The sequence below is a fragment of the Orbicella franksi genome, chromosome 7, assembly GCF_964199315.1.
Source record: "Orbicella franksi chromosome 7, jaOrbFran1.1, whole genome shotgun sequence".
Lineage (NCBI taxonomy): Eukaryota > Metazoa > Cnidaria > Anthozoa > Scleractinia > Merulinidae > Orbicella > Orbicella franksi.
Window position 1 is genome coordinate 21,856,055 of NC_138151.1, and position 25,763 is coordinate 21,881,817.

A 25,763-nucleotide genomic window follows, 5' to 3' on the forward strand; every position below is an offset into this window, starting at 1 on the left:
AATATTTGCACTGCTGATGTTCATAATCCAGACAGAGAAAAAGACACTAAAAGGATTACCAGTGTTTCCTGTCAAAATGTTAGATACATTAGATGAAGACCTTATTTCTATAAACATGCTCAACTAATGGCTGCTTGTTAACATGATGCACTTTTCAACTTAACACCATACAAATGCAACACTTCTTAGTTCCAAAAGAGGCAAAGGACAGTACTTCATAGAATAATTACCACACACCATGAGGTGGCTTGAAGGAGCCTTTGATTAATTTTTAATTTACTGCAGTCAGATAATGAGTTACTTTTGTCAGAAATGCAAATAAAATTGGGGGTCACAGAGTTTGTTTCGGAGATAAAGCGCATGGAAAAGTACCCTGATTTTGAAAAATTGGTGCACGTAATTTGTCCTGGTCTTCAGGGGTTTATAATTAAAAAATATCAAAGGTGAGTCAACAAAGGGAACTGTCTCAGTGATATTTTGTAGAAGTGAGTTTGTTGCATAAATAATTCCAAATGAGGTCAATGTTATCACAGAACTTAACCCTTCAAGAGCCATTTGAAACCACTGCACAGATAAACAAAGAGCTTAAAAGAATGGATAGTGCCTTTTGCAAAAAAATTCAAACAAAAATCTTAATGATTTATGTCCCACTTTATATCACTGACCAAGTTGTGTTCCACTGCTTCTTTTACAAGAGCTCCACATTACTCCAATCTAAGTTTCACATATGTTGAAGATGAACAGCTTTTCCATGACAGCAAAAAAGTAGTTGGATATATTTGGATACAGCAGCGTTTCAGGACTTCAAAGTTTCCCTCTTGCCACACGCTTTCAAGGATTTCACTAGAGGCTATCACGACTCTAGTTTTTAAATATGTTTAAGGTTGATAAATGCTTGAGAACATATTCAAAGCTTAATTAAAAATATGTGAAGACAGCAGAAGTAATCAGTAAAGTTTCAATGACACTTAACCTTTCTTTAATCAACTCAAATAACGATTTCAATTTTGTTGGTTGAGTTATCAAAACTCCTTGTCTATTTTGTTTTTGCAGTGTAAAATTTCACTTTGTTGAAGAAACACACATGATGTTAGTAGCCTTGTGGTATTGGTGAAAATTTTTTCAGCATCTCAGCACAGAAGACAATGAAAAAAATCAAGATTTGTTGAGAAATATTGAAAACACCAACTCAGACTTGAAAGTGCCCTCGCTGTAGTATGCAAATGAACTACTTGTACGCGTCAGACTTTCCTTTCAAAAACTTTTGCAAACTCACCAAACAAGCAGAAATGGTAAGAAACTATCAAAAACAGGTTTTGGTTGTGAGTAAGCATTGTTTGAGAAACTCACAAATTAATGCGATACCAGAGTATAAATTTTTCTCACATAACGTTTTCTTTACAGAACAAACGCAAAAGCTTACATAGACAACTAGCGGGAGCAGATATTATTCATTCACAGTGTGAAATTGAAGTCTTGTTTTCGACCCTGGAAAACTCACCTTTTCCATTAGCTCAGAGCATAAAAATACATAGAAGAGCCCTGGATCTTATTCTCTGCCATCACTGTGAAAATCCTCAAGGGAATCTTGCAGCTATCACCATTTGATCACACAACATGACAACATCCACTTGAAACCCACAAAATACATGTGGATCTGCAGGATATATGTCGTCAAGGTGGTGCAATTTGTTCTGAAAATAGAAAAATTGTCCCATATATGTGTGTGCAGATCCCAAGACTTACGGTCTCCTTCCCCAATTATGGCTCCTGGTATTATGTAGTCAGCCCTATTTCATGACAGGATGTGTATTTTAAATCACTTCAATTAACAAGGATGTTCATAGATGACAAACTAATTAAAAAAATGAACGCAAACTTCAAACATGAGCCTCTTTGACCTCTTTCAGTACTTATACTGCACTAGTGTAAATATAATGTCTGACAGATCTCACCAGTGTATTTTACCTTAATCCACTCTATTGTCTCTTATTATAAACAATATTGAAAGTTCACAATGCTTTTTCTCTCAGGATATTTGTGAATTCGTCAGCCAGCTCGTTGTAAGAATGGAAGGTATAAAGCAAGTTCAGCTTTGGTCCACACATGTGTGATGAGGGTTCTCTCTATACCTTCCACTGAGTTTAGTGACTCAGAAATTGTTCACAGAACTATGAGATCTGAGCCGGTTACAAACCTCAGAAATACCTGCATCCAGGAGTTTTATGAACTATTTATGTCACTACTGTTGCTCATGCAAAAAGTCCATCTATTCTGGAGGATGACGGAAGTTAAATAATGACTTAATGATATGCTTATGTCTTTTCTGTGGCAAAGTCAAAGTGAGGACCAACCTTCTTGGATTGTTGTCCTGACGAGCATTATTTTTGGCTAGACTAGGGCTGCTGTCCTCAGAACCACTATTGCTGGCTAGACTAGGAATTCTGTCATCTGTAACATGGCTGATTTCCGGGTTGTTTTGGCTGTAGGATTAGTGAGCATAAAAGAGAAGTTCCATGGATCATAAGGTTGAATATCTTTACAGATTAGAAACAACACTTCCAGCATTGGTGGAATGGCTATGGTTTTAGGCTTCTTACAATTAACACATTTTAAATTTTTCCAGCATAGTACATCAAAAGTCAGATATTAAAATAGCGATATTGCTAGTGGGTATGTACACAGCACGACAATGGTGACGACTACAGAATCATGCAAGATGGCGGCCACACTCCAGCAGACAGGTTGACAGAGACATGCAGCCTTGGTTTATATCTTCTTTCTTTGATATTGAACATCCATGTTATGGTCAATTGACACCTGTCAAAACAAGGTATCCACTGACCAGTATCAGATGACCATATCGTGGGTTCAAGTTTAGATCTCATCAAGTTCACATGAAGAAGCTAGTCATAAAAGGGGATAAGTGACGATTTTGGTTGCTTTTCTTTTTTTTGCTCCAAATTAGCTGAATTTTTGCATGTGGTCTTCAATGTAATAGAAAAACGTGGTTCTGTATTTTTGTCGCTGGTTTTTGCTTTGTTTTCGAGTTAAAACGTAGACAAAAAACTTGGCTTTTCCTAGCCATGTCTTTAGGAGTTTATTTGCTGAACAGCAAACAGGCAGACTGTTTATAGTGTATGAAGTCAAAACCAAATCCCACAGCATATAGAGCGGAAATCTGGGAACAGATTGTTTACATCGGCTATTGTGACGTGAACACAACACGTGAATCGATCGAGCGTCAAATGAAATGCCATCAAACAAAAAAGAGATGTGGCGCATTAGAGCTCTGTCAACTAATATCTTAAGCATTGTTTTAAAGTACCTTGTATTCCTGCCTGGTGGTTGAGAGGCATCATAAAGCCTTGATAAACCCGTAAGTCATCAGTACGTTTTAAAGAATCAAAATGTGTTCTGAAACTTCGAAGGCAGCTGATATACCGTAATCGTGTTATCGGTGTTCGAAGTCAGGTTGAGCCAGGTAGCAAAGTCCAAGAGCAGTTCTTGCCCAAGCAAAATACCCTCTGGTGAGTTGTGGCCCATTTGCTAAGCGTTGCTAGCGTCAAAGTTTGGAAAGCGAGAACTGGTTTTAGACTTATAAAATTTGTCTTGTATTGACCGCCATGTTTTCCCGTGCACGAGGTGTAAAGACCCTTCCCGGCATGCATTGCGATTACGTTCTGCGGGCGTTTCTCAAACTGGTAACTAGATTTAAACATAATAATGGCCAGCAAGTGGCGATCGATTGTAACAGATCTGTGATCCAGTTTACGTTGATTTTATTTCAAATCGGCGTGATTTGTAGTGTTTTGAGCTTCTGGGATCAGGGGACATGCAGATGTATGGAGACCCGTACATTGGGCAGAAGGGTTAATCTGTTAATCTGTCAGCCCTATTTATAGAGCGTTTTCACGTGGAGTCATCAAATTCTTAAATTCAAAACTAAACAGCCACCAAAGTTGTTATCCTCATCAGGCATAAGAGGTACCAGCGCATTTTGAACTTGGAAGTTATGGCGGTGCATGACAAAGCTACGATCACGTTTGTCGAAAACGATGTTTTATCTCGTGATATTTTAGCCATTTAAGGCGTTGCCGTATTTGGAAAAGTGCTCATTGAAATGTTTATTTGTTTTGTTTTATTTTTATTTACACCTTTTTTGACCTGAAATCAACATTTTTGAGCTTACACGTTGCGTGAAATTACCATTTTCAGGAGCCCATCATGGGCTCCTACCATTTTGCTGTTTTCTTAGTGAAACCAACATCCTTGCCATCACGCGTTAGCGTCAAATCAACATTTTAACCTATTTAGACCTGAAATCAACATCATTGAGCTTATGTGCTGCGTGAAATTACAATTTTGCTGTTTTCTAAGTGAAACCAACATCCTTGCAGTCATGCGTTAACGTGAAATCAACATTTTGACCTATTTAGACCTGAAATCAACATCATTGAGCTTATGCGCTGCGTGAAATTGCCATTTTGCTGGTTTCTAAGTGAAACCAACATCCTTGCCGTCACGCGTTAACGTGAAATCAACATTTTAACCTATTTAGACCTGAAATCAACATCATTGAGCTTATGCGTTGCATGAAATTGACATTTTGCTGGTTTCTAAGTGAAACCAACATCCTTGCTGTCACGCGTTAACGTGAAATCAACATTTTGACCTATTTAGACCTGAAATCAACATTATTGAGCTTATGCATTGCGTGAAATTGACGTTTTGCTGGTTTCTAAGTGAAATCAACCTCCTTGCCGTCACGCGTTAATGTGAAATCAACATTTAAACCTTTTTTGATCTAAAATTAACATTTTTGAGCTTATACGTTGCGTGAAATTGACATTTTGCTGCTTTCTAAGTGAAATCAAAGTCCTTGCGGTCGCGGCAGGCCGAGCCTTTGTTATGATAAACCGAGGCGAGACTTTGACTTATAACAAAGGCTTGGCTATTATAATAAAGGATCGGCTCTGTTTATCATAACAAAGACCCGGCTTCGTTTATTTGCAGCCTCGGCGGGAAAAGGGCGTTAGGTATTTTAATCAAAAGTGAACTTTGTCGAAAACGCTCCAAATTTCGCATGCAGTTTTGTTTAGGTATGTTTAGCAATGTCCCGTAGTTTTTCTGCTAAACTTTGCTTCGTTTTCGGGATATTGCGTACGCAAAAAACCACTCGGTTTTCCTAGCGGCGTCTCTATAAAGCGAAGCAAAAACCAGCGGCAAAAATATAGGGACACGTTTTTCTATTACATTGAAGACCACATGCCAAAATTCAGCTTATTTGGAGCAAAAAAAAAGAAAAGCAACCAAAATCGTCACTTATCCCCTTTTATGACTAGCTTCTTCACATGTTTTTTTTTGAAGTTGACCAGTGACCAAGTGCTGGTTTTCAATTGGATCGCGGTTTCCTGTCAAGTTAATTTGTTGTAATCAGGGCTGGGTTGTTCAGAAGCCAGTTAGCCCTAACCCAGGATTAAAAGTTAAGTGAAGTATAAATTTTTACTTTTATACAAATGTTTTTCACTTCTTTTGATTTGTGTAGTTTGAGATTATTCAAACTCAAAACAGAAGGCCAAACAATATACAGAAAATCTCATCACAAAGTTGCAAAATTCAAATCAAAATTCTCGCTTATTCTGGGTTAGCTTAATCAGGCTTTGAAGAACCTGGCCCAAGAGCTCCACTTTTAGGCTTAGCTAAATCTATATTAATCTTTCCAGCAAGTCACTCTTCTAGCTCTAAATAAAACAAACAGTATGAATTGATAAAATAAATTTGCATTTCATAAAATTCCACACGAAGACACAAGCAGTGCAACTCTCTACATTATTATTATGTGGATACAGTGAGAAGCAGAATGCAAAAATGGTAATTCCCCAGCTGGATTGCTAATAGATTCTACACCAAAAATCAGGAATCAGTTATGTTGTTGGGGTTGCTTAAATCTTCGTTATTTTCAAATCCAAGAAAGTTTAATCCATCTGGAAAGGGAGGTACCCTTTGTATTTTGAACACCTAGAATGAATTTTTCTGCTACCATAACTGATAATGATGGCAGCAGTTCTGACATGCTGCACCCTGAAAGAGCAAATGATTCTGGCTTGGTTCTCAGAGAGCTGATCTAGTCATACACTGCACTCATTTCGTCAGTTGCTTTAAAAGCCCATCTTTGAATACCCAAGGTAACACGATGCACCAATGCAAAACAAGCATTAGCTTTATCTGCAGGGTTAGGAGGTACTCTTCTTCCATGGGCAGATTATAACTGCATTTGCCTCTTGGTAGCCTCCTTGACTTCTAGCTGTTGTTTTTCTTCAGCTTGGTCAGCTGCAAGGGACTGTTTATACCATAATTAATAAAACAAGGAATGACCTAAAATGACCTAAAATGATCCAAAATGATCTGATGTGACCTAAAAATGATCTAAAATGACCTAAAATGATTTAGAATATGTGACCGTGAACGGGAAAACGAACCTTAACGCTTATCCGTTAAACGGTCGCTAATGGACGGATACCTAACGGATAGTTAACGGCCTTCACAACATTCTAACGTTTTGTCCTAACGTTGTAACGGTTATCTAATTGTGCTTAACATATGATCAAAGCGTTCTAACGCTCTCTCCTAACGTTCTAACGGCTAACTAAGTATGCCTAACGGATGAAGAACACGTTCTAACGGTTGCACAATTTGTTCTAACGGATGACTGAAGCCGTTTAACGGTTGTCTAACGGCCTACATCTAAGGACGTTTAACGGTTGTCTAATGGTTTACATCTAAGGACTTTTAACGAACGAACAGCATAGCTTTCAGTCCAATGTTATAAACACATAACCATGCCAATCCATTATCAGTCTTACACTCACGATTTCTAAAAAAAACGAATCACAAAGTGCCTATTTCATCAGTCGTCAATGGGACAAACATTTAAAAAATTATTTCCACGGTGAGCATTGAAAGCAAAACTCAGTGATATAAACTATCCCTTCCTTGTCGAGACAGACAAACTCAGAATTCGAGTCCTGTATTATCGTGTGGGACGCGAAACGTCGCTAAACCGGCGTGTAAACAATTTAACTCGCCAGTCGAGCAGGGTGAACATTTTTTATCGTTTTACTCAAATGGATTTGTTGCTTGTACTTATTTTTACAGAATGACTTTGTGTAGAGTTTTTTTAAAAGTAACTGCTTTCTCCAGCTGTGGATTTGCGAAAGATTACGCTTTCTTGCCAGAGCATGCGAAAAGTGGTACCTTCTGAAGTCACGAAGGTAGTCTCGAAGTGACGGGCGTTTTGTTGGCGCTGGTTTCATCAGATAAAGTTGTTTTTGTCACATACATGTAGTTAAATTGGTTTCTTCTGATTAAAGTGCCACTGAAACGAAATTTTCGTACTCTCTTTTATTAGCCCAATTTGTAGTTTCAAACGTGCTTAAAATAATGGTGAACTTTATTTCTGTCAAATCCTAACAGAAAGTGCTTTTTTTAGCTGCTGAAATCGACTTTTTGGAGCAAAACCGTGTCCGGGCTCTGGAACCGAATTTAAGGACCTTGTGACGTCACTGGTTGTATTCACGCAAGAAGCGCTATAGATTCTCTCTTGTTTTCACTTGATTTATTCAAGTCTATTTTTCATATTGTCGATACCTGCTAGTTTTCTACCTTGTAATTTCTGTCCAGTCTTGACAGGAAATACATATGAACGTTGGAGGGCGCCAAAGAGTGTAGATTGACCAAAATAAATGCTACAGATTAGAACAGCTCAGTTACTTTTCGAACATCTTGAGTACTCGATTGGAGATTTCGAAGACGAGTGTGGCAACTTTTATATCACGTCCTAAAGCCTAAACACAATATTTCGTCGTCTGTTTTCAGCCTGGTTCTGAAATTTGGATTCTCACGTTTATCTAAGGTCTATTACACAAGGTTCGAATATATCCTCGGCAACTTTACAGCAGTAAAAGCCGTAAGCTCATCAGCCATCCGCACAATCACGAAGTTATTAACGGTCCACAAGCTTTGAGTCGAGTACTTCTTTCCACAGAGGGCATCTTTTTATGATACTAATAAGTGAGAGTTCTTGTGGTGGACAAAATGTATCTTTGAAAATTGTGATCCGCAGCAGGGTTTGCTTTATTGTCGCATACGTATCAGTGTAAACAAAACGCGAATTTCGCTTCTCTTTTACACGTATCTCCCAACTGCAATATTTCACGGTCGATGGATTACTTTGAGTTCTTTAGCACATACTTATGTCTATGATCTTCATTTAATGGTATCCAAATTCAAAGCAATTCGTGAAAACGTCACTAGTTTACACTCCTTTCGAAGGTTTATTAAACAGAATTTGAACTAATTTGCATATATCACGTTTCGCCGTTGACACTTCGCCGTCGACGCTTTCTCTCGTTTCCTGAAGACATACCTGTAGCGTCATGGCAGCTTAGTTTACCTTTATAGTTTAAATTCGCTCCCTCACATAAAAGAAGAGGGTTTCTTAAATTGTTGCTGATTTGATAACTTGTAGGATGTAACAGATGCAACTGGACTAAGGGTCACTGTAGCACAATCTCGTCCGCGGTGAAACTCACAAAGCGTCCGGTTTCCTTGAAGCGAAGCGACTTGAAACTCGAAGCGTTGTTGCTGCGATTCGTGCAGCAGCAGTCTGGATAATAATTTCAAAAGCCGCTTTCTCTTGTTTTCATGTCTTTTTTACTTTATGAGTGTAAGCATTGTTTAATTGAGTGGTGGCCATTTCACCAAGAGTCCCGATCATTTTGCGATCTAAGAACTCCCACTCGTTTGCTTGGTTACATAAAATATCCCGCAAATATCCAATTAAATAGACTGAAAAGCCCCAGGATCGACTCTCCACCTCTTCTTGTCTAAGGGTACTGTTATTATCTGCTTTACAGCACTGAGATGTCCTTAAGATGTTTTTTGGGGGGCGTCGAACAGTATTCTCCTCTCCCATAATCACTCTAAATTTTCAGCGCGGCATGAGAGTAATACAACCAGTGACGTCACTAGGCTGTTTTGGCCGCGCCAAGATGGCCGCCAATTTTGGGCTTAACCAGCCAACTTCGAACGGCTGAAAAAGCAGTTTTCGCTTACCGTATGCGAAAAAAAAGTCAGCAGTGTTTCCAAGTAAGGTTGAAACTTTATTACTAAGCAAAAATCTCACGTACGAAAATTTCGCTTCAGTGGCACTTTAAGAGTCAGACAACAGTCTATCAAAATATTTATCAAACTTTCTGCCAGGATATGGCCGTTTCTCACATCTTGGAAGATGTAAACAACTTTACGCAAATTTTGAACCCGCACTTTGTGACATTGACACACGAGCACAAGTTCTTGACATGTGATCAGTGTTTACCTCGCAGAGCATCTTTATTCATTTCATGGCCATTTTGGTTGAGTTTTCTTCTTGTTTGGTTCGTTCGTTTATGGCATTTGTAAGGTATTTTTAACTTTCTTTTGTTCACGACTTACAGTAGCAAATTACAAGCTCTCGAAATGACCGGACTTTGCCGAATAAATAAAACAGTTCATATAATGCCGATCGTTGTTATGATTTCACATGTCGTTTCTGTTTTCGAAAGCGGCAAACGTGTTTTGTTTTGGATCATGTATAATAATTATAGTATGAAGGCTTTATTGAACTTCATTTGAGTTGTATTTATCAATCATCAGGGCATCAAAATATAATAAACGCCAAACTTCTCGTCGAAAGATAGCTATCTCATGATTGTTTTGAACTAAATGGAAGCCAAGGGCTGCTCTCGTTTGACACTGTGTTAGGCTACGTACCACATGCTACTTCAACGCGTGTCATGCCATTCTAACGGAATCGTTACCCGTTTAACGTATTCTAGTTTATTCTAACGGATCCTAACGGCTTCTCTAGCCGTGCTAACGGATACAGAGTTTTTGCTAACGGTTATGCTGTCCCGTCTAACGGTCTGATGCTAACGGCTAACGGATACATGTCTCTTGCTAACGGTTGCACTCTCCGTTCTAACGGCCTGATGCTAACATCTAACGGTTGGGCTAACACCCCTAACGTTTTTAAGAAACTTTCTAACGGATGACTAACGGATGCTTAACACTTTTGCCTGTCTAATGGATAAGCGTTAAGGTACGTTTTCCCGTTCACGGTCACATATATCTAAAATAAATCTAAAATGATCACAAATGACCTAAAATGATTTAATGATCTAAAATACACTTGACTGATTTCTAAAATGACTTGAGATGACTTTTAAACTTGACTGGAATGATTTAAAATAGTACTTCCCAGTGATCTAAAATGAATATCAGAACTGAGTGCTTTCCTAACTAAAGGCTGAAATGCCGAAGGTGCCGTGAATGAAACTGGATGACTCAAATACCAGCGAAAGTTTGTGGAAATTCCAAATGAAACTCCTGCTGAAAGTTGGCTGGCTTCTGGACCATGGAAGATTATTACCGTAAGATTCCAAGGACTTTCAAAGGTTGCTGATATTTTCCTGACCTCTGCTGATGACTGTAAGGGGGCTTGTCAAAGGCTTTAGTAGATTCTTTGATTTTTCAACCACTTGTTACATTGTGTAAAAAAATAGCAGAGAGGAACTTGAATGACTGCTAGTGGCGAAATGAAAGCGCTTGACAACCCTTCATACGCAAGGCAATATTTGGGTTGGGAAATAATGCTCTGCACTATACTTAGTCTTTGAATAAGCTCCCTTGTGAGCTAAAGTGCATTAAACTCATCGCAAATAGATGAGCTTGGGAACTGGTGCCTTAAAGGTTAGTGGGGTGCCAAAGCCATAAGCCGCTAGGAGGTATCCATGGCAACCCTGGAAAGCAGGAACCACCCAGATAAAACCCTTCTCCAGGTGCTTGGAGAAAGGAGGGACCCGGGGACAGGGTGACATGGTACCTCCGATCCCCCCAAACCTACCCCCAAGCACCAATCAGCTGGTATATAGGGCAAATGCAAAATAAACACATACCTAGGAAGCTAGCCACGGTGGACTGCAAGTCCAAAAGAAAGACCCAGGAACATCATGCTACAGCAACCAGAGATAAGCTCCCAAAGGCGTTCCAGGTAGTGCAAATGCTTTCCTCAAGCCAATTTTTTAGAGAGGGCAGCTAAGGCATCTGACGGGGTCCTAATGTAGAGCTGATAGGCATTGCTTGACCAGCGGCCCATGGACTGAATCGAATGATCCGGTACTCCACTGCGAGCAGCGACAGTAGCAGCCGCTATACGAAAGCTATGGCTCGAGAAGTTACGAGGAATCCTAGCGGAGACCATGATCTGCTGAAGCCAATCCGTCAACACAGAACGTGAGAGAGGCTGACCACTCTGGAACAAAAACAGAGGGCCTGGAGCATCACCCCTGAGCGCAAGGTAAGTCATAAGAGCATGCACTGCACACAATGGATGCCTACCAATGCCGATGTGAATGAGACAGCCCTTCCAAAATGGATCAGTCTTGGAACCTTTAATCTTAATGCGCATGCATGATGGGGCCTAAGGTGAATCCACTGCAACATCCTGAACACCCAAGTGCAGAGATGAAGAGAAGCTAGACAGGTTGGGAACAGTGAACTCGGAAGTGCGAAGGAAGCCAAAATATCCCAATGAACAAGCTGCCCAGAACATGCAATGGTCCGGGAGGCAAAGGTCCAGAGACCGCCAAATAACCAACATCAGGTCATCAGTAATGGGAAGTCGCGAAGAAGAGGGAGAACCTTGACAGCGCTTGATTCCACGTACAACCCGTTGAAGACGAAGGCAATTCATAAGTGGGTCGGGGAACCCATGTTCAATATGAAGGGCTCTAAACCCAGACAAATACACCTTGATAGAGGAGTGCTGAATGGTTCTCGCAAGAAACATGGCAAAGAGGCAGTGTCCATTCGTCTGCTGGGCATGGGGACCCTGAAGGATGTAACTTGCGAAGCTGACGGCAAAAGGAAATGAACTTTGATTGTGCTGAAGTGTAAGAACGGCGTGTCGAGGGGGCGAGACCTTGAGACACAAAGGAAAAGCACTGTTGCTCTAGGGCAGAGAAGTCAAGTCCGCCAGAAGCTCCGGCGGGATCCAAGTAGGGTGAAGCTGTGCATCCGGGACCAACTGCCTGAAGTCCTGCCAACAAAAGCGAGACAAAGCATCAGCTATCTGATTGTTAACCCCAGGTACATGTTGGGCAGAAAAGGAAAAACTATGATGAGCGGCTGCAAGAAGCAGGCTGCGCAGTAATCGCATCAAACAAGGCACTTTAGAAGTCCTGGAATTCAAAACATGGACAACAGCATCGTTGTCTGAACGGAAAAGGACGTGCTTCTTGCACCACATGTGTCCCCAAACATGAGCAGCGATGACAACTGGAAAGAGCTCTTTATAAGCGATGGACTGCTGTAGTTGAGAAGGGGCCCAGGAACCAGCAAACCAGAGGCCCTTGAGGTATGCTCCATAACCAATTGATCCAGCTGCATCAGAAGCCACCTCGACATCTGCCTCTGGCAATAAACCTGGGAACAGCCAAAAGCTAACACTGTGCCAATCCGACAAGAATTGGTGCCACCACAGGAGGTCCAAGTGAAATTCCCTGTTAAGGCGAACTGGGTGATCCCTTTTGCGAAAGCAGCATAACAGGTCAATCATGCGACGTAAGAAAGTTCTCCCAGGCCAGACCACTTTTGCCACATAATGCAGATGGCCAATGAGAGATTCTAACTCCTGCCTATTGCACCATTTTCGAGAAAGCCAAGAAGTAATGAGATCTCGCAAAGCGGACAATTTCTCAGAGGAGAGACGAGCGATTTGATTAACGGAATCCAGCTCAATACCTAGGACCACGAGCACAGTTGAAGGGCCCACACACTTGCCGGGGTGAAGTGGCAAGCCCAAACGTCTGCATACTGACACTGCAATACTCAAGTTGTGCACACACTGAGATGACTCAGGAGGGCCAGCAGTGATGAAGTCGTCGAGGTAGTGCAGCAGGTCTGGAATCTGGTAAGAATGTACGAGGATCCACTCAACCATGTCTGCTATCGCATTGAAGATGAAAGGAGCTGATCAAAGGCCAAAGCGGAGAGCCAGATCCACATAGTATTGATTACGCCACTTCATCCCCAGCAGATAACGGTCAGATGGATGAACAGGAACATTGCGGTAAGCAGCCTCGACATCGAACTTAGCCATGAGGGCCCCCTTTCCCAGTCGAGACACTAGGCGAATAATTTGATCCACAGTTATGTAGTGGAGGGTAAACTCATCTGGGTTGATCCCATCATTGACACTAACCCCCCATGGGGAAGACAAGTCCACAATGAGGCGCCACTTTCCTGGTTGGCCCTTCTTTGGAATAACACCAAAGCTACTGACTTGTAGGTTGGGGAAGGCGGGGGGAATCGAACGGGCCAGCCACCCTTCCCAACGACACCTCATTGGCTCAATAGTCGTCAATGACAGACTGATGCTGGTGCGCAGATGGTTTGTTTTTCTTAGCCGCCTTAACTTTTTGGCCGGGCAGAAGCCCAATTTGAACCCGTGACGGATTCCATCCAATACAAAATGAACCTGCTGTTGATGGGGATGGAGCCTCAACTCCCAGGCAAACTGCTCCGCCTGCAGAGGAGTGACTGCTGAAACTGGGGGGAGAGGAACTAGGGAAGGAGCACAAATAGAACAGGAGTCAATAACTGGCCCCATAATATCTAACCCCAACCCAAACCCCCTAATTGATGCACATCCCGGTAAATAACAAATGCCACAAAAATAAAACTGAAGCGACTAGATTTACTTCAAGCACAAAAGGTCAAAAAATACAAGTGGTAAATATGCCCTCCTAAAACGAAAGAACAACAACATAGTGTGGTGGGAAATAACAAACATAACGCGGCAAATGACAAACAACAGTCTGATAGTGTCTATTAGCACCTAAACCTGCAGCTAGAAGTCCTCCACCCTAACAACAAAGTCAAAACAGTATGGGAGGGCCTAATGACAAGTATTAAAGTCTACTACTTCAATCGCTCAGCGCCTGGACTTGCTGCTCGAGCGAGAAGGAGAGGAGTCAGCTTACTGTTTGGGAGAAGCTCGGGACTGGCTTGGTGGCTCGCCAGGGCAAGCTCCAACGCAGTGCAGACCACAGCAGCTGGAGCATTTGTGTGCAAAATGGCACGATGAAGAAGGAGCAACACAACGGCCTCGGTTCCACGATTTGCAAATAATGTGGGAAGACGAAGCTCCATATGGCTCCCGTGGATTCATCTGACAATTCACGGCCAGGACGGACAGAGGCCCCAGCCGCGTGGAAATTAAACAACTGGACATTTATGGCCGACCAGTCCGTCAAGTTCGGTGCGGCAGCGTGTTCGCGGAAGGCCCGATCATACGCCAACCAGACCCGACCGGCGAACTGGCGATATGTGCGGAGAATCAAAAGCTGGTATTGCAGCAAATCCCTCCACCGCTGAGGGAAGTGAGACAACAAAATGAGGCTGTACACTGAGAAAGCCTCCAGCCGACTCGATATATCCTCAATGCGCCGTTTAGGTTTTTTAGGTGTCGAAGTTAGCACCAACCGACCGTCAAGCAGCAACTGAGGCTCAGACTCAGTTGAGACTATGTTGACCGACAGCAGCTCGTTCAGCTGTACAAACTTCCCAGCCACAATCTGGCTTACGAGCTTCGCTGGAATGGGCGAAAACCCAGGGCCAACCATGAAAGCCTGATGCAGTATAGGCGACTGGGCTGGCGAAGAAACACCGCCGAGAGCAAGCGATGTGGTCCCAATAGCGGAATTGGACGAAGAAGTTGCGAGTGCGGTTATTGGCGAGGGAAACGTACAAACAAATGAAGGCACAACAAAATTGGGCCTACCTTGTACCGTAGCGCTCGCAGCGACCGCCGAAACTGGCGGAAAGCCAACGCCAGAGGCTGCCAGGGCTGAGACTTAAGCATCTAGCTGGCCAGAAGATAGAGACGATGGAGGAATGCCCCCAGGCATGGCCGCCTCCGGCACACTCGTGGATGAAGAAACTGGAGGCATCAATGGCAGATTTAAAGTTTGCTCGGCCGTGAGGGTTGCTTGACTGCATTGACAACCGATGCCAAGAAAGCAGGAGAAGGCTGATCAGCAGGCTGAGCTTGAGACGTGGAAGGAACGACTGGCGTCTGTGAAGTTGATCGAGGGAGATTTGCATCATTGGAACGTGGTCGAGTCGTCTCAGCAACAGAAACAATGGCATCGAAGGCCGCTTCTTGACTGTTACGGGTTGACCTGGCCGTCATTATCGTATAAAACAAGGATAAACAACAGCTCTTGAAGAGAACAAAGGCAACGAAGAGGCAAGAATCCGCAATGATTCGTGAGCAAAGCAGTGCAACTGATCTGCAACAATCAGCAGAATACGCTACAACAATATTATGCAAAGAACCATAAACCCCTGCAAAACCCCTGAAGGCCGCCCCACAGGTCATGTACTCCCAAACGCGGAAACCGCTGGCTGCATAAGCTCATATTTAACTTGCCTGAATGATATTAGCTGGATGGGCACACTAGCTGGCTGCATTAGCTCGAGTTTAACCTTGCCTAAATGATATTTAGCCACATAAAAAATCAGAAAGCTGAGAGAGCCAAGGCTTTGCAAGATCTTCCCCATGCAATGCTTGGCTGACTCCACTTGCTAATACTGATTTTTCATCGTATACCCCACTAGGTGGTCTGTCTACCGGCTAACTGCAAGGATGAGCCCTTATTGTCTTTAAATATGCTTTCATACAATCAAAGAACATTCATGAAACTCCTTATATCTTTTTTTTAAAGCTCTATAATTAACTTTAAATGGTCTCGGGAACTATGAACAACATGAACCATGGACAACAACAAATGAAGATAATAAAACGCCAGTTTTACTTGAATAATCAAAACATTTAACACATTCAATGATGGCATCGTAATCACAACTTCTCGAGATCAATACGAATTCCAGAAATATGAAACTTTTGCTGTCAATGAATAGTGGTGAGGTAATGTAGGTATAGATTTCCTGTATATTTCACTATTTTCCCGGACTTATCAGTTCTGTCATGAACCCCTACACTCTTTATTATCACTTTATCTGAAGTGTTAAATGCTACCCTGCACTGCTCACACCTCGAGCTGATTTAGGGCAGAACTTGGTGCCATTTTTACGTACAAGATCATACTGTTTGCCAGTTTTTCTGTCTGGGTTCAGGATATCCCCTTCAGTTGATGAGCAACTGGGCTGGTTCACCTGCAGAAGGGAAGACTAAATTTATAGCATAAAGATTCCTGCAAATAATCGACAGAGATGCATGTTTTTCCATCTCACAATAAAGAACTCCAACCAACTCTTTCAAAAATGAGGTAAACAATTGAAGACGAGTTGTTAGATGTGACTTACTTTGATAGAAAAATATGATTTCTCTAAACGTTGTGTACCAAAGAAATGGACAACTACACTGATATTCATGAGACATGTTTGTATATGTAGCATGTTATCAAGTTCCTTATTACGGTTCAACATTTCAACACAATAGTGAAAGAACTGTAGGTGTTCACTTTAAACCTCTCTTGTAAATGTAATCGTTATTCGTCAATCTTACCTGGCACTGAGCTTCTACCAGCTTTCGACAGGCGTAAGGGAGACACAGCAGTTTTCTTGGCCTGTGGGTTAACATCAGGAATACAGTCAGCAAAGACCTCAGGCTCTAGTAGTTCTGCTCTTCTCTTATTAGACTTTGGTGAGGTCTTATAGCCAGCTGAACTGGGTTTCTTGTATGAGTGGTACAATTTGGGAACTAATTCACAAAAGGAGCTGATATACTGACTCTGCCTCTTAGGACTCCAATGGTTCCACTTAAATGGGGTCAATGTGGAAATGGTCGTATCCAGGGGCAAGACGATGTTTTCCCAAACCACGAATGGCTCTGGCTTCCTCGATGTAGAATTCCTCTGACTACTTTTGAAGTTCTTCACTTACACAAGCAACTTTGTTTGGTATCCCCCCTTCTCTTAGCCCCTTCTTCTGCAGCTTGAGCTTGAGTTCCAAGCTATTAGTATAGAAGCATCCTTCGATACTGAGACGTTTTCTTGCAGACACGATAAGGGACTCTTTGAATTGCTTGCTTTTTTTTGAAACCATTTACGAAAACCAGGGGCTGCTTTTTCCCAGACGCTTTTGAGGTTGTCAAGTTTGACATGAAAATCGTCTTCATCCTCTGCGTCCCCAGGTCCACTCTGAAGAAGCACGTCACTTTGGAAACCGTAGATGTCTGCCATGATGCTTTGTGTTGACTGCTGGCTAAATGTGTCAAATTCCTGCATATGTTGAGTGCAGTACAGGGTTTTGCATTTTGGAAAACATCAGTGAAACGATTTGATAGGGCTTTGTTAAGGTCGCGACCAATCTTCTCTAGACCAAGTAGCTCTGGTTTCTGTATAGCAAGCTCTCCCACGTAGCGACGATAGCTTTCTCGCGTCTTGTGGAAGTGCCAGAAGCTGGGCCCAGGAAATTCTGGATGCTTTCCTTTCAGATCGATCAGTGCCTCGTTTGTATATGTTGTATCGGTCAACCAAAGACCATCAACAATTTCGAATGTTGTGTCCACACAGAGAATGGCATTTCCAAGGACACAGAATCTGAAACGATTGTTCAACCTATTGGGCAAAAAGTTAACACTAACGTATTGTTCTTTGCTGAACGTAACACTATTTTCCAGCGGAATGGTTTGGAGACTGGACACCAGAACTTCTGTTTCACTGTGCACGTCCTGTTGATTGTTGCTTTTGCAGGCTTTGTTGGAGGCATACTTCTGTTATCAATCACTTTAGGGCTGGTGACCATTTGACTCACAGTTTCTTCTTTTTTCTTTGCAATGGTACTGTAAACTCTATCTATCTATCTTTTGTAACATATCAATTTCTGTCAGTAGCTTCGGATCTTCACAATAATACGCATTTGTTGTGGACAATGTTGTGTTCCCGTGACAAGGTACAACAAAGTCTTCAGGCCCCTGGTCTTCTCCTGCCCAGTGATACATCACTAAATACCGGTACTGTGGTTTGGGCTCATGCTCATTGCATGCCCTGACAGTGGCAATCGTACAGGAAAAATCTGGATTGTTCTTGCTTGTATGGTAAAGGTGGGTCAGCTCATAAACTTCACTTTCGCGAATGTAACGTGTGCACATTTTGGGTTCTTTTACTTTCACGTACCATGCACCATTTTTGGTCCTAGGGGCTGTCCTGGAACCCGATATATTGTACCTGTACCACTGCTTTGTGCTACCTTTGGAGATGTAGGCACTGTTGTTGTCAGCTTCTGCAGAGGAGATAGGGATTTCTTGCATATCTAGTATGAAGATCTTGTTCTCTTGTATCACAAAGGGATTGTAGTTAAGTTGCAACTCTTCAGGGTTTTGCAGGAGGATGTTGAGGACTGTTAGGTGATCAGCATCATCTTTACCAGAAGAGACAAACTTCCCTTCTTTTCTGAAGTAAAAGAAAGAAATTGTCTTGTCTGTGTCAAATATACTAGAGATCATAACATGATGTTTGAAACAAATACAATGTGAAAAAGTGTTGCTTCAAGTACTTTTTTCTTAACAATTGTTGAGATTCTCTCGTGCTCATTGTTTAGTTTTCAATAAGAGGACAGCCACGTAGTGGCAGATGACTTAATTCAGTTTGGACTCAACCTGTCAAGAGATGAATGTCAAAGTTTGATATCAACTCAATGAATTAAATCTATTTATTTTGCTATGTTCAAAGTACTACGAGCTTACTCAATTTGTGCGCACGTGACAGTTTGCAAGGTCAATGTTCAATGTTCTATTTGTAGTTGAGGAGTTCCTCGCAAATGTCGCCAAAGAAGTCTCAAGTAACACCTCAGAACTTTAGATCTAGTTCACTGTTAGTGATTAAGTAGTGATGTAATGTGCTTTCTTGCTATTTTTATCTATCTGTCTATCTATTGAAAATTCATGGCAATTTCTCCAGCTCTATAAAAGTCGCCTTGTGGATGAAACAGGTGTCGTCATGTTTATGGTCAAGGCTCTCATGGAAAATTGCTCTCGACCAACAAGTGTAAGAGAATCCTTTTAGTTATAGTAATTTATTTTAGGGTGTGCATCTTTAAGATTGGATTCTTTAATCCAAAAGAATCTGAAAATGGATTTTGCGTTTCTTTACTAAACAGATCAATCCATGATCTCTCTCAGACTGTGGTGCATCAAAGGAACCCCTGCTCTTCAGTTCCTTTGATGCAATCTTGGATTTTCTTAAAGAAATGCACCCGTAGTTCATGCAATTCAGTCCAGTAGCTGTTATATTTGCCCTATACATTTGACTATTTTAAATTATTATTAACATTCAAATAAATATCTGTACTGTTGTAAGTAACTTAGTAAGCAGTACAGCGCACAAGAAGACAGGAAGAAACACTATACTACATCTTGTGTGTTTAAAAAAGAAGACAGCAACGTACCACAAGAACAAAATAACTGTTTATTGGAAAGTCATTCTTCCTTATATATACATCATAACAAGGCTAACGTGCAACCTAGTACCGAGGCTACCTAGGATACCGTACATAACATCCTTTTCCTTCTAAAAAACATAATAAATAGACAAAAAAAACTGTTCCAGTCACAGACCACATAACATATCTCAAATTGTTAATCTGAGTTCTCTGTTTCTGGCTAGCTCCCACTAAGTCTCCATATGGAAGTGCTTCAAGTACTGATCCTTTTTACAACTCGCCCTGAGCGTATCGTCTCTAAGTACTCAGACACTGTAATTGGTTGGCCACTTGACTCAGACTGTCCCTGGAGAGTGACAGGGTCACAGCACGCCCCTTGTTGCTCAGACACCGCAGAAAGTACAGCTTCTTCTTGTTCAGACACGGCAGGAGCCACAGCAGCCCTTTCTACCTGCTTGGATGGTGACGCTTTTTTACCTGTGCCCTGCTGGATGAAGCATTCTGTCAGGTTTAAATTATGCGTCAATGTGCTTCTGTTGTAAGACTCTCTTGTTTTCCTTAAATGACGACGGTTCCATCAATATCTGGCACCATCTTCATTAAGCACTTCGTACAGCTAAGTTCCCACAGATTTGTCCACCCTCGCTTTGACGGTCTCGCTAGATAGACTTCCAGGGGAAATGAAATGCACTGTATCTCCACTTTTAAGCTCTGCAAGATCTTTGGCTCCCTTGTTGTAATTAATCGCTTGACATTCTTTGTTAGTTAAGATCAAGCTCCCAAAACGAGGAGTAGTAATCCACACAGATGAGGTAGTTACAACTCCTGTAACTGAGCAGGTCAATTCCAACTTTGGCCCAAGGTCTATCTGGGACTTTGTGTGAGATCAGGGTCTCTAGGCTGTCTCTTGTTGTAGGATCTGCAAACATCACACGTCTCAATGAACTGCTGGATCTTACTACTCATGCCCAGCCAGTAAATTCATTCCCTTGCTCGCGACAGGCTGCTGACAACATCGGAATGCGCATAATGAAGGCGATGCTCAGGTCTCGACCCAGCGATTTTGGAATCACTAATCTCTCTCTCCTGACAAGCACATCATTATCAACACTCAGTTCGTCATGTATTCCAAAGTACGGTAATACGAGATGAAGTTCCCTCTTTGTCTCAGGTCAGCCTGCCTTGATAACCTTGATTATCTCTTGAAGGCTGTCGTCCTTTGCTGTGTGCTGTTTGATTTCCTGGAGCATAGATGGTTTTAGGCACGCATCCTGCGTCATGTTGATGCTCTTGACTTCTGAAGCAATTGTTTGACTTCCGTCATAGGGAAGATGCGCCCGGCTCAGAGCGTCAGCCAGGTATATGGTGGACCTGTTCCTATAACCAAGCTTTATCGAGTAGGCTTGAACTCTCAGGAGCATGCGCTGGGGCCTCTTTGCTGCTAGGTGGAGTGGTTTCTTAACCATCACTTCTAATGGTTTGTGATGCGATTCCAGTTACTTGTCTCCCATACATGTAGGCGTGGAACTTCTTCAGTCGATAAATGACAGCAAGGACCTCTTTGTCAATCTGGGCATAGCGAGTCTCGCAATCTGTCAGGACGCAGCTTACATACGCAGTGGGGTGGCTGTCTTGCATTAGGACTGCTCCAAGGCCCTTGTCTGATACATCACACTGCGGGGTGACACCCTTTGTTGAATTAAAATATTTGAGAAGTGGAGCGTTGGTAACTAGCTGTTTCACTTGCTGGACTGCACTGTCATGAAGGTTGGTCCAGAACCACCCTATGTCAGGGAGTGTGAGTTTCCAGAGGGGCTCACATACATCACTGAGACGTGGTAGAAACTTGCTCAGGTAATTTGCAAATCCAATAAACCAGTGTACACTGGCCACATTAATTGGGGTTGGTATCTCCAAGACAGCCCTGATCTTTGCTGGATCTGCTTTAAGACTGTTCTTCGAGATCAGATGACCCAAGAAAGGAACTTCTTCACACCGCAGTATCACTTTGGCCTTGTTCAGCTTAACATTGTGCTCACAGCACCCCTGCATCAGCGAGTGCAGATTTCGATCGTGATCTACTAGCACTTTATCTTCTATGAAGCCTTCACCAAAAACCAGGATGTCATTGTGAATGGTGCAGACACCCTTTAAGCCCTGTAGGGTGTGGTTCAGTCTCCGTTGAAACTCCTGGAGCTTTGCAAAGCCCGAAAGGAAGGCGACGCCAATGGAATCATCCAAAGGGAGAATTGAAAGTTGTAAGGCGTGAGCTGTCATCGTCGAGTTCAACATGCCAGAATCCATTCTTAGTGTCTACAGTTGAGAATGCTTTCCCCCTTGTAAGCTCTGGAAGTACCTTGTGTATGGTCGGGGTTGGGTAGTGGCTTCTCAACACTCAATTCAGGTCTTTTGGGTCAATGGACACTCGAATTTGTCCATTGGGTTTCTGTATATTTACAAGACTTAAACCCATGGGGTAGGCTCAGTGACTTACTCTATGATACCAAGGCTCTGAAGACGCTCCAGTTCTTCCTTCAGTTTACCCTTGAGCACTTCAGGAACTCACCTTGGTGGATGAACCACTGGCATAGCACGGTCTTCAACTTCAAGCTTGTACTGACCCTCTAACTTTCCAGTACCTTTAAAGACATCAGGGTAATCCTTTAAGAGTTGTTCAGCAATGAAGCAAGCTTGACTGGTGTTGACTGACATCACATTGTGTTGGTACACCCTAATCAGGTCCATCTGCTGCATGGTTTGGTTTCCCAGGATCAGTAGGGCCCAGTCACTGTCGACAACTACAAACTCCACATGATAAGACCTGGAGTTTTTCGGGTTGAGTACCTCCATCGTGCACGTACCCAAAGGCTTCATCATTGTATCATTGTACATTGTGAGCCATTTCCCGGTCGGATATAGTTCGTTTCTATCCTCAAGGTACTTTGCGGGTAGCAGGTTACAAGTTGCTCCACTATCCAGCTGAAACTTCAATATCGAATTTCCAAGGCTTATTGTAGCAAACAGCTTTCTCTCATATTCACGATCACTTGCAGAATGGACACAGAGTATTTCATGTTCAAGTAATGACTCGAGTGTGAGGCAGTATTCATCGCTTCCGCTATTTCTCTTGACCACATTTACGTTTGCCTTAGCCATACATGGAGATGCAAAATGATTCATAATTCCACAGGCCGAGCATCTCTTGCCAAACGCAGGACAATTTCGCTTGCCAATACGATGTTTTCCACCGCAATATTTACATCTCTTTGTGTCCTTACAATACACGTCATGCACAGGACTTTCATTTTCAGGCCTCTTGTTCTCCGACATTTCCTGCCTTTCAACACTTTCTCACCTTTTATCCACCTTCTCCGCCTTTTGTCGTCAGATGTTTTTCCACGCTTCATTTGATCTCTCAATGAGTTTACTTACATTTTTGCCTCCTTCCAAGGTTTTACTTCGTTCTTTTGATAATTCGGCTGCTCTACAGGCATCAAGGCATTGTTGCAGATCAAGACATGGATCCTTGAGGAGGTTTTTCATGGAGCTGCTTGTCCTGAATTCCGCAGATAATTCGGTCTCTTACCAGTGAATCTTTGAGGTCACCAAAGTTACAAGCAGTTGCTAAAAGCTTCAGATCTGTTATAAACTTTTCTAGCAATTCGCCTGGGTTTTGAAAATGTGAAAAGAACTTGTTCCTCTCAACAGTTTTGTTTTTTTTTTTCGGATTACAGTGCTTGTCAAATGCATCCATAACCTGCTTTAAATTTAGTCCGTGTCCAGGTGCTTTGAATGTCATCGTACTGTAAATTTGTCGTCCCTGACTCCCGACTAAATACAAAAACAGCTTCACCTTCGTTGACTCCTCTCTGCCATACATTGCTAAATCCATGTACAATTCTACTTCTTGCCTCCATCTCTTCCAACTGTCAGCCAAATTTATAGCTTCGAAATCAAGTGGCGCTGGCAGTTTTAGCTGAGTTATTTTATCTCCTCTGCTGTCCTTCTTCTGCTGATCCTTCAGTGGTAGGCATTCTTATTGGGTCTGTTCGATCACTTCTGACACCATGTTTCAACAAATAGACAGCAGCGTACCACAAGAGCAAAATAACCATTTATTTTGAAAGTCATTCTTCCTTATATATACATCATAATGAGGCTTACATGCACTCTAGTACCAAGGCTATCTAGGCTACTATACATAACATTGTGTCATTATTCCCCCCTTTCCTGCTCTACCAACTCCTGCATCCTTTTATACAACAACAGAGCATCTGGTAGTTAACCGTTCTTCATTTGTTATATCAAACAAGAGTTTACACATTGTTTAGAGCAATCATTTTACTGTTTTAACAAATGGTTCAAGAAAATACAATTAAAGAATCATTAAAAGAAAAGAAATTCAAGGTGGCAAGGAAAATAATATACAAAATCAACATTTTAAATAAGAAACTGCATGTTTACAGCAGCAGAGCCCCTGGGAAGAGCTCCTGGGCCCTACTGCCTTTTCTGTGAAGGGCACTCCTTGAAGGTGTACCCCTTTCCCCTACAAGCAAAGGATTTCTCTGAAACGAAATAACAGACATGAAAGATGTCAACAAATATATCAGTATTTATTTTTAAGCCCAAATCTAGTACATTTTCCAGTCAGGCTTGTGGATTCTGTATTACATTTGGCTGATAGGCAAGGAAAGAGCCTGCAATTCTTGTGGAATTTTTCCGTGAAATTCTAATTACAGAAGTACTGAAACACGTAAACTTTTGGGGGGCTAGTCAGAATTTTTTTTGGCCCAGTACATTAAAGCTGACCAAAAAGCTTGAAACATTGTTTTATTTGCACCCTGTGGTAAAAGAGTAGCATCCTCTCCAAATTATGTTAAATAAAAAACTGTACTAAGCATCGATTGGAAGGGCCAGGGGAGGGGTTGAAAAGACAGAGCAACATCTGTGCTTGTTCATTTTTGGCTTAAAACAGCATGTGATTCTTGGGTTGTTATAAACTGGGCAGTCAGAAAATACCTTAGGCAATTTACACATGAGGCATAATTATTAAATGTGGATGTTAAACAGTAGATGTGATGCTCTCATCAGTACACCAGCCAACCTAAGTTTTTAGGTGTCTTGTAGTTTCTTCCCCTTAGTCTGCTGGGGAGAAAGCTACCAAAACACTACAAAACTGGAAACATCCATATATGCAGGAGAATACCTCTAAAGCCCAAACAAGGATTGAGGTGTATTGACCATTGATATCAAAGAGGATTTTTCACAGATTTTCGCACAATTTGCTTGAAGATAACCTTATTCTATAATAATTCAATGCACAACCAAATCCCTGATTAGTTGCCCACTATTGATTCACTGGCCTCTTATCAGGCCTTCTGATAGGGTGCGATAAATGCGATAAAATGTGTGAATTTTTCTTAGCTATTTTAAGCAAGTTTTACTGGTTTTCATAAGAGGAAAAAAAATACTTCTGGGCTGCTCCAAAGAGAAATTAAACATAAAGAGACAAAAATTACAGAGCTGTACATAAATTGTGATAAAAAAGACTGGAGTTGCTTGTCCACTGTTATTGCTTTGGCAGAAGGTGTGATTTAGTCTTTTCAGTCGAGGAAACAACAGGCATTTACAATATTAGCTTTATTAACTAGAGAAGCTAGAGTTGCTCTTGGCTATTGCCTCAAGCAACTCGGATGCTTCTTTCGTGCTCTCTAAATGTCCCGCGTACATACATAACTCGATATATGTATGCTAAGCATGAATAAATTATTAAGTATGACATAAAAGAATGTGTACATTACTCTTTATATATAATAATAATATAATAATACATAATATTTTAAGAGGAGACCTCCAATCACCATAAGGTGGTTTTCAGGAGGGTCCTCTGAGAAAATAAATGTTAAACCTTTAAAATACATTAAAATCTAAAATACAATACAAAGGACAAAAACCTATGCGGTAAGCTAACTAAGATTAAAAAACTAAAACGAATTAAACTACTACTAACTAAGGTTAAAATGGTTCAATAAAAACTGTTTCATTTTGTATTTAAAAATAGTTTTCGGCATCAGTTTCTTTAAAGCACTTGGTATTGTGGCCCAGTCGTTAATGGCTTTATAATATGTTTTGCTTTTTCCCCATTCTGTTCTTGACCATCTGACTTTGGGCATGTAGCCATTTTGGGTATTATAACCGTGTTGTTGGTTCATGGTGGATCTGTATACACCGAAATGTTCGGGGATGCTACCTTC

At 41.7% G+C, this 25,763-nt stretch overlaps 1 protein-coding gene and 2 pseudogenes across 1 annotated transcript; all 3 read right to left on the reverse strand.

Moving 5' to 3' along the window:
- Positions 1-10,750: 10,750 nt before the first annotated feature.
- On the reverse strand, positions 10,751-11,890 carry LOC145492432 (uncharacterized; annotated as a pseudogene).
- Positions 11,443-13,049, reverse strand: LOC145492396 (uncharacterized). The gene has a single exon (XM_081471841.1). The coding sequence runs from the start codon at positions 13,040-13,042 to the stop codon at positions 12,053-12,055; it is 990 nt and encodes a 329-aa protein (XP_081327967.1). The 5' UTR covers positions 13,043-13,049; the 3' UTR covers positions 11,443-12,052.
- A 986-nt stretch (positions 13,050-14,035) lies between these two features.
- On the reverse strand, positions 14,036-15,295 carry LOC145493649 (uncharacterized; annotated as a pseudogene).
- Between the last annotated feature and the right edge of the window lie 10,468 nt (positions 15,296-25,763).